This window comes from Egretta garzetta, unplaced genomic scaffold (assembly GCF_000687185.1).
Source record: "Egretta garzetta isolate BGI_Z169 unplaced genomic scaffold, ASM68718v1 scaffold448, whole genome shotgun sequence".
Lineage (NCBI taxonomy): Eukaryota > Metazoa > Chordata > Aves > Pelecaniformes > Ardeidae > Egretta > Egretta garzetta.
Genome location: NW_009260497.1, coordinates 1582371 through 1591539, shown reverse-complemented (window position 1 = coordinate 1591539; position 9169 = coordinate 1582371). Strand labels below are relative to the sequence as shown.

Here is a 9169-nt window from a genome sequence, read left to right as displayed (position 1 = left end):
AGCCCCCCCCCGGGCCGGGCGGGCGCGGGGGGAGCCCGGCCCACCTTAACGCCTGTTTTTCTCCCCTCTCGGCTAGCTGTCGGTAGACACTCTGCAGTTCCTCCTGTTCCTGTACATCCAACAGGTGAACAAGGTCTCTCTGCGGACGTCTCTGATCGGGGAGGAATGGCCCAGCCTCAGGACCAAGTCTCCCAGCCTGACTGGAAAATCTGCCAGCGAGAATAAGGTATTTGTGCGGCTGTAGGATTCCCCTTGTGTGGCCCCGTGGGAAACTGCAAGGTCCTGCCTCGAGGTGGGTTGAAAAGCGGCTGGTTTGTTCCGGGAGGGTGTAACCCTGCCTGCGGTAAAGTCGGAGTTAGAGTCAAATTCGAGACGCTTTGCTCAACTGCAAATGAATTGAAGTTGGTGTGTCCTCTGTGGCTTACCAGCAAAAGCTGTCTGCAGGAATTTATCCTAGAGTCTAGAGACAGACCAGGAAAGTTTTCTCGGCATCTTGGCAGTTCTCCTTTCAAGAAGCAACCAACTCTTTGCTTTTTCTGTTAATTAGTCCAATAGACGAGGTGCTTGGAGACCTGGTTTAGTAGCAGACAGGTATGGTCAGGTTCAATGATCTTAAAGGGCTTTTCCAACCAAACGATCCTGTGAAATGGGAAGCTTTTCTTACGTTGGAGGCTGCTTTCCCATGATCCGCTGCAGAGTATTGGGATCCCAGGATGGCCCCTAGTGCTGAGTTGTATTGCAGAGAAGGGAGTTGCTTGGTCACCTGTAGCTCAACCCTGTGGAAATCCTAACGTTCCCTTTAAAACACTCAAGAAGAGAAGCGTGTTGGGTTTATCAGGGGCAGCTTGTGGGCAGCTCTGTATTCAAGAGTGAATTATAGGTTGGCAACATTGTCCTGAGGGCCAGCTGCAAACCTCAGTGTATTTCTGTGATGCTGTGAGCCATACGAGCTAGTGAAATGTAGCTTGGAACAAGCTGAAATAATTAAAAATAGGGACTGGGTAGCTTTATACCAAAAGGTGGAACAAAGAAAAAAAGAAATGAGATGAACTGGTACGGGGCTGTGAGGTGGGTGGCTGTGGAGCATCCAGTGTTATTTAAAAGCTGAGGTTTTTTTTGAACTGTAGCCATTACGTGAAACTCTGGGCAGGAAGGAGAAGCATCTTGGCTGCCACCATACCCCTCCCAGAGGTTTTGGTCCCAATGGGACTGGGGCTGTGTCCACTGGTGCAATCAGGAGAGATTCCCCCAGCTTCAGCAATGCTTGAGGTGAACTGTTCCCCCTTTTGAAATGGTGTAGCAAGGCTTGTCCGGTGTGATAGGGTCCCTGTCACAGGGCAGGGATCTCCAGCTGCTCGATGAGATGCTCGCAGCTGCTTGTTACCCCCTTTTGGCTACAGCCCGTGCGGGTGGTGAGGCCCATGTGTAATCACAGCCGTGTGTGGCTTGTTCTGCAGATCACAGGCAGGCCATGGTTGTCTTTATTAATGCCTGCTTAATTCCCATCTTCTCCTTTTTTTTTTTTTTTTGTATGCAGCCCTTTAGAATTTGAACTAACGAGTCTTTCAGAGGTCGTTTGGTTTATTGGTCCACTCGCTATGAAGGAATGACCCTCTGCTTTTTCCCTGCAGCACCTCTGAAGGTGGCACTTAATCATAGCTGAAGGTCTGGAACACATGCAAAGATTTTTCTCATAGAGCAGTTGCAAGACCTTGACTGTCAGTTATTGATTTGTTTCCTACCTCCAATTGCCAGCAGCAGCTGTCTGAATTTGTGTGGGAAGGGTTGTAGGAGAGTCTGTTTCTGCTTTCTAGAATGAAATATTTGGCACTTGGAGTTAGAATTAAATGTGTTTTTTTTTCCTTTTTTGGGGGGGAGGTTGCTGATGAGTCCCGTTTCCTTTCTGTGTTTTGGAAGAGCAGAGCCACAGAAGCAGTGAGCGGGAGAGAGTGCTATGTTTGACTGGCTTTCCCTCTTTTAGAACAAGTGTAAGCAAGGATGCATTGTACACTGTCAGTGGAGCTTGTGGGCTCTGTGAGAACTCACCTCGTTCTTCTGTGTTTTTCTGCCCGCTCAGAACTGGAACGATCAGGACCACCGTGCCTTTGTCCAGAGCCACCTCTCGGATATGCTGGAGCTACTGCTGGAGCCGGAGCAGCTCACTGCCTCCTCCCATTCCACCCACAGTAGCTTGGTGTCCTACGAAGCTGTCCATGCCCTTAGCTTTCTTGTTGAAGGGACCGTGAGCAAATCCAGGATGGTCCATCCTTTGCATGAGCTTGCCCTCTGGCAGCCCTGCCATGCGCGGAATGGCTACTCAAAGGTCTCCAAAGCCTTCTCTTTCCCCAAGCTAGAGAGCTGGCTGCGGTCCTGCCTGACAACAAACCCTTTTGGAATGACTGCCTGCCTCAAGTCCGGGAAGAAACTCGCATGGGCTCAGCAAGGTAGCTACCGGCCTTGCCTTTATTTTTAGAAATAACTTTCCAGTCTCGGTTTCTCTCACTGACCAGGGATCTGGCAGTGGCGTGGGGGCTTGCCTCTTTTTCTTCTCCTGTCAGTGGAGACGGGGAAAGTGACAGCTTAGAGGGCAGTCTGGGGGACTAGAGGGTGTTGTGTGACATCTGTGTGTACTTTTCCGGTCCTTAGATCGCTTTTGTGAGCAAACATTAATGATGTCATTTTCAAAGGCCCCTCTGAGTGAGGTTGGTATTGCTATCCTTGTTATTCAAGTACAGACACAGAATAGATAACGTGATGTGTTCGTGGCAAAGCTGATTCCTGATCTTGGTTTCCTTGCCTTGACTTGCAGCCTGTCACCTGCTGGGACATGGCGGTGGAGCCAAAGGCATCTTCCACCTTAGGAGGAAAAAAAAAAAAATCCAGATGAATGTTTTGGTTCCAATTGTAGGAGGGGCAGTGCGTTAAGTGGGACAGTGAGGTTGCTCGAGGGTTGTACTGTAGAGGGAGCATTTCACTGTCTTAAAACATACAGTTCCTGCTTTCAGCGTAAAACTTGCCCTGTGGATCTTCTTGCCAGGCTGAGTCTTGTGTTCAGGAGAAGACTTTGGGAAATGGAGATCAGGGTCAGAGCTGTCTGTAGCTTGTGGGAGGCTTTGGATGCCCCTCAACAACCTTGAAATGGTTTTGATCATTCAACGTGCCCTGAATTCTGGAGCTTCTGACCGCTGCTCACCTGCCCAGTAGGCATCAGTGGGTGGTGTGACTGGTGCATGAAGTGATGCAGTTTGATGGTACCCACCCCTGAAGTTTTGGGCTGATTATTTTCTTGAGGGATTGCTGAGTGATGTGGACAGTGGACCATCATGGCTGTGTCTGTAGGAATCACGTATAGCATTTTTGTGCTTCATTAAAATTTTAAATGCGTTGATGAACTTTATTTGCAGTTGAAGGAACAACCAGGAGAGCAAAGATTGCCTGCAATACTCGTGTGGTGCCTGAGGTGTTCCCCATGGTGATAATGAGTCAGGTGTACAAGCAGACGCTGGCCAAGAGCTCGGACACCCTGGTGGGGGCTCACATAAGAATTCATCGCTGCAACGAGTCCTTCATTTATCTCCTCTCGCCTCTCCGGTGAGCTTTAGTTCTCCTGGGACGCAGTTAGATGTCTTTTCAGCAAGTTTGATCAAGCGTTAAGTTCTCGTTACATGGACTTTAGTGGTGAAAAAGACCTGGTTTTGCTCTTTCCCGCTCACTATGTTCTCGCTCTCTTGTTCTTTCACAGATCTGTGACCATTGAGAAGTGCCGGAACAGCACTTTTGTCCTTGGCCCCGTGCAGGCGTCTGTTCACGTCCATAGCTGTGACAATGTCAAGGTCATTGTGGTTTGCCATCGTTTGTGCCTGTCTTCCACCTCTGGCTGTACTTTTTACATTCTCACACCTACCCAGCCTCTCATCCTCTCAGGGAACCAAGCAGTCAGCTTTGCCCCTTTCCACACCCATTATCCAATGCTTGAAGACCACATGGCTCAGGTGGGCTTGGCCACTCTGCCAAACTACTGGGACAGCCCCATGCTGGTGTGTAAGGAGAGCGGCGACATGAGCTTTTTCCGCCTCCTGCCGCCCTCGGACTTCTACACCTTTGTGATTCCTTTTGAGATGGAAGGAGACACCACAGAGACGCCCGGTGGGCTTCCCCATGCCTATCAGAAGGCACTGAGTCAGCGAGAGCAGAAGGTACAGATCTGGCAGAAAACCGTGAAGGAGGCAGGCCTGACCAAGTGAGTGCCGCATCCCAGCGGGAAGGTGTGAGCTGCATTGAAGCTCAGCTCAGACATGCAAACAGAAGATTCGTTTGATGTGGTTCGACAAAAATGCTTTAATAGTGTGTTGATTTGTGTGAGCAGTGTCTTGCATGCTATTTCTAGAGCATTGGTGATTAGCAACCTTGGGATCCTGGTCGTTGCTTATTAATGTAGTGAGAAGAATAATGCTCACAGTTGTAACTCTGAAGGACGTGCTTTGTCATGATCGTGTTTTCCTAGCTTGTGAGACTGAAGGACAAGCGTGCCTGGATACTGCTGAGGGCTGAGGTGAGGGATCCACCCTGGCAGCGAGAGTTTACAACTCGCCTCATGCTTGGTACTGTCTCTCTGCTGTTCTTGTTCCGTTTCCACCCGCCGCGTGCCGCTGCGGGCGAGATCTGGGCCTGTACCCTGAACAACAGCTAATTATGGGCCTGCAGCTGAGTGGTGGTTACTCTTAGCCTAACCTTTACATTGAGATAGGAGCTTCAAATACTGTCCCATCTGTTGCTGAGGTGAGCTAAGAACGTGCACGTGGACCATTGCAGTAGATTGCCTCGTGGACGGTAGCGTTTGAAGTCCTATTTAGCAGATCACACTGAGTCCTCTGCCCAGTTTTTACTGTGCTAGCTAGGCCTGTCCTAGCCCATCTCATGTACGTCTCGTTTGCTTTCTCAGCTCTTGTTGCAGAGTTCTGAAAAAAGTTCACCTTGCTTCCTTTGTCAAGGTGCTTTCGTGGGCAGCCAGCCAAATCAGGCAAGGGTATAAATCTCTGCCGACTTCAGTTTAGCTGCTTTTCTCTTTTTGTGAACTGTTTTGACGCAGCAGCCTGAAGGACCTGTCTTCTTTTGCAAACACAGAATGGGGATAGAAACCCGGATATTCAATTGTAAAGGCTTTGAAGGGATGAGAACAACTTTTGTTCCCTAAGCTGCACTTGAGCTGTATAGATTTTCTTTCTGTTCTGTGCTCAGTCAGTGACTTTTAATGGGCGTGTAACTGGGTGCTGATAAGCAGTGATCTCGGAGGGGTTTATCCGGTGGGGAACACAGAATATGAAAACCTCCTCTTGGGTCAAACTGTCCATGCTTCCCATTGTACCAAGCTGAGGGGTTTTAGTCCACTTGAGTGTTCATTGTTTTGGAGGAGCTCACTCCACTTCCCTTGTTCCTTTCTGAAATCCAGGTGCCTCTGTGCTGAACCTGGAGGAGCCTGCAGGTTGGAAGAGCTCTAGGCTGGGAGGCAGAAGGGATTCTGGGGCAGGATTTTGCTACAAGGTGGAGGGTGGCTGAGCAGTGGTGGTGGTGCCAGAGATGTGAAAACCTTCAAAACTCTCAGTCCTTGAGTCTTGAAGGGCAGCAGAGAGGAAAATAGTTATAACTTCATCCCTTGTGTCTGTCAGCATCATCCAAGGTGCTTCTTCACCCTTCCTCCCAGGCTGCTGCTTCTCACACCAGGGTTTTGTGAAGGTGTTTGGCCAGTCAAAATCTTACCGTTAAAGAAACGTGAGGTAATGCGGATGATGCGCTTAGATTTACCATCCTCTGCAGCAGTCAGAGGAGGCAAGAGCTCGGAACTGGCATGGCTTATTTCAAAAAAGGGGGAAAACTGTGCCAAGTTTAGAAGGTTGCTGAAAAGAAACTGGGCAGCTGACAGTATAAAATGTCTCTGTCTCCTGCAGGCAGGGAAACAACTAGGGAGACAACTAGGAAGCTTAGAGCAAACAGGCTATCAGGCTTGTAGAAAGAAAAAAGCTGCCATGCTTGAATGGGGAGGTGAAAGCAAATGTTAGAAATAAGAAGACATCTTTCAAGAAGTTGAAGTTGTCTGAATGAGGAAAGTGGGGCAAAAGAAGAATGTAAATCCTGCCAGGCTGGAAGTAAAAACCCCGTAAGACAGGACCAATAAGACAGCTTGAGGAACAACTTGCAAAAGCATAAAATCCTGTTTATTCATTTTCCGAGCATACCAGACAGAAAGTCTTTCAGGGTCAGTAGCAGATCAAGGTATATAAAAAGCACTTGGAGAAGATAAAACCCTAAGAGGAGAAAGAAAGTGACTGCCTTTTGTGTTCACGTTCACTGGGGAGGAATTTAGGTTAGTTTCTGTCCTAGAACCCTCCTTTCTGGGGAATGTCTCAAATGGAAGCGATAGTACGAAGAAGAGCCTTTAACTTGAAAAAAGGGTCTGGGTACGCTGAGCCTCACTGAGTGGCATAAAAATGAATAGGGCTGGTTTGCTGCTTTTCCCAGTACAGGATGGGATCAGCACATCAAATTAGGAATGAGTTCAAAGCAAAACCACATAAAATCTCCACAGGAGATGGAAAAACGTTCATGTTTTACGTGGGTTCCAAAAGGAATTTGCGGAGCTGAGCTCATCCCAGGTGGTTGGGATGCAGTTCTGGAGAAATCCTGCTGAGAGCCTGCACTGCTCTTGGACAGCTGACCCATGCCAGAGACAGAGAGCCTGAGTGAACTGGTGTACCCTGGCATTGCTGGTCTTACCAAAACCACCCCAGAGTTATTTACCAGTAATGGGAATTATTTGAGGAGTGTTGTTTATATGCATGTTATTTTTTTTCCTGATCTCCCTCCTCTCTCTTTCAGATGCTGTCAGAACAGAATTTTGTGTCTTCAGTGCTTCAACGCTGGTTACTAATCTTCTTTTTCTCCCTTGTCAGGTGGTTTTTAATCTGTGCTCTAAGAGTAAAGCAGAGGCAGCCCTGGGGAGCAGAGTTGCTGTGCCAGTGGGATGGGGAAGTTTGCATGATGAATTCTGCTTTTGGGGTTGATTATAATCATATTCACTTGGTAAAAACCTCTTCCTCATACAGGCAGTTCCTGAACCAAGCCCACCTTGTAGCTGATTTATATAAAGGCTCACTTTGGTAGTGAAGGCGACGTTTAGAAGTATAGTACTAGAAATGAATGTGACCTTACGCACTTCCCTGCTGATTGTCTTCTGGTTTCAGGGATCAGAGGAAACAGTTCCAGATGCTGGTAGAAAACAAATTCTACGAATGGCTGGTTCAGACAGGCAACCGTGAGCAGCTGGATAGCCTTGTCCCTCCTGCAGTAGGCTCCAAGCAGGCAGCAGGATAGCAGCGTGTTCCTGTACAGCAGAAGGAAAGGAAGGGTGAGTAGAGGGCCTGTTCCTCTCAATTCTCCGTCTAGAAGGATTGTCTGGTGTTTGTATGCACAGCCCAGGCAGAGGTGGAAGAAACAGGAGGCTGTTCAGTGGATGTTCTCCCAAGAGCCTTGCATTTGGTTTTAGTTCTTATTTTGCAGTCAAAAATTCTTTTCAGTTTGAATCTGTACCCTGTGTACTCAGCACCAACCTTGTTCTCTGCAGGTGGAAATCAAATCTTGATTTGTCAGGAGCATCTCTGTCTGTAAAGGCAAATGAGCATACTGTACATAATCTGATGTAGAAACTTACTTGAAGAGCTGCTCTTTCAGAGAGGCTGTGTGTCTTAATGTCGGTACTTACCCGTCTCACTTTTTGCTTAAGAAAATCGAGTGAGACTTCAAATAATTCTTACTTTGTAGTGTCTTTCTCTTCCCAAGAAGAAGCAGCTCAGGAGCTGGAGAGAAGCCCTTATCATGATTTTTCTGCCATTGCATGTTTCAAACCATTAGAAAGTTGGGTTTTTTTTCCTTATTATTAGTCTTTGAGCTGCTTTTTTGTTGCTAGTATTGGGAGTAAAATTTGCTCTTCTACTTTGTTACAGAGTTCTGGGAACAGGCAGCGATTTACTGAAAACTGTTCTCGTTAAGACTTTGCAGCCATCCTGCCTGAACACACTTGGATGTGGACCTGATGTCTGGCCTCGGCATGGCTTGGACTGTCTGTCTGCGTTGGGATTTCTAATCACTGCCTCTTTCCCGGGAGTGGGCTGTAACCATTCTGTTGGTAACTCGAGGATGATGAACAAGTACACCTTGTTGCAGATCCTTTAGCGGGGAGGCTGTCATCGTGGTTAGTGGCCATGGTGTGCAGGTATCCAGCAAAGGAGCCCGTCCTGGTGCAGAGCTGGGCCCAGAGCCCTGGCCATCACGTGCATCTTTATGGTACAAGCCAGCTGTGCTGTTTTTATAAATGTGAAAAAGAACTGTTTGATTTTTTTTTTTTAATGAATGAAATTCAATGGATTTTTTTATATGAAGATGGCACTTAAGCAATGTGGTTTTATGGAATTAACTTTCTTCTACATTTGCGTTGTTTTGACAAATGTCAATAAAGCAGAGTTCTCAGATAAGCCTGGCGCATGTCCTAGGGAAGGGGTCGTGCAGTGGGTATCAGAGGGAGGAGACACCTTCACTGCAGTGTGAACCGGTCAGCTGAGAGAAAAATGCTAATTCATTAACAGCCGTGGAGTTGAAAGTTTTGAAGGCTGCCCTAGCACAGCATTTTGATACAAATGCTGTTTCCTCCCTTTAATATTTCTTGTAAAGAGTAGCAACTCGTGTGAGTACCATTCTCATGTGCTCATGGAACCTGTCCTGGGGAGTTGTGCTCGTTAGCTGAGCGCCTAAATAAGCTGGGCAAACCAGGCAGAGGCCTTGCCTGGCCGACCACATGCAGCAGTTCTCTGTGACTGGTGAAGAGCTGTCCAAGCCGAGAGCGAGCGCAAGGCCGGGGGCGTTCAGTCCTCTGGTGTCCGCAGCTGTCGTAATGCCAGGATTTTTCTGAAGGTCTCTCTTGGCTCCTGGGGAGGCGGGTGATGTGATACAAGGTGAGTTTATTATATTTAACTGACTTTTAAAGGAGGGATGTGCAAAGTGACTGCAGCAGAGCTTTGAGATGTCCTAGTGAACCTACTGAGTGGCCTTTTGATAGGATCTGGATTGTGGTTGGACTCTGTAAGACAGCATTTGATTAAAAAAAAAAAAAATATCTGAA

General features: G+C 47.7%; 1 protein-coding gene across 10 annotated transcripts in view; it reads left to right on the top strand.

Annotated features, from left to right (window-relative positions):
- The first annotated feature begins 6 nt into the window (after window positions 1-6).
- The window catches only part of TBCCD1 (TBCC domain containing 1), a 12055-nt gene continuing 2892 nt past the window's right edge, over window positions 7-9169 (top strand). For 4 of the 10 annotated variants that reach the window (XR_004842724.1, XR_004842723.1, XR_004842721.1 and 1 more), the window contains exons 1-5: window positions 7-2444; window positions 3405-3591; window positions 3743-4240; window positions 7239-7402; window positions 7998-9002. Coding sequence is in view for 3 of the 10 variants with exons in the window: in XM_035899941.1 (XP_035755834.1) it covers window positions 2129-2444; window positions 3405-3591; window positions 3743-4240; window positions 7239-7368 (1131 nt within the window). In the remaining 7 variants the exon portion in view is untranslated. Of the gene's footprint in view, window positions 2445-3404; window positions 3592-3742; window positions 4241-6873; window positions 7403-7997; window positions 9156-9169 lie in introns of those variants that run through there. The other 6 variants (XR_004842727.1, XR_004842726.1, XR_004842725.1 and 3 more) reach the window with 6 other exon arrangements.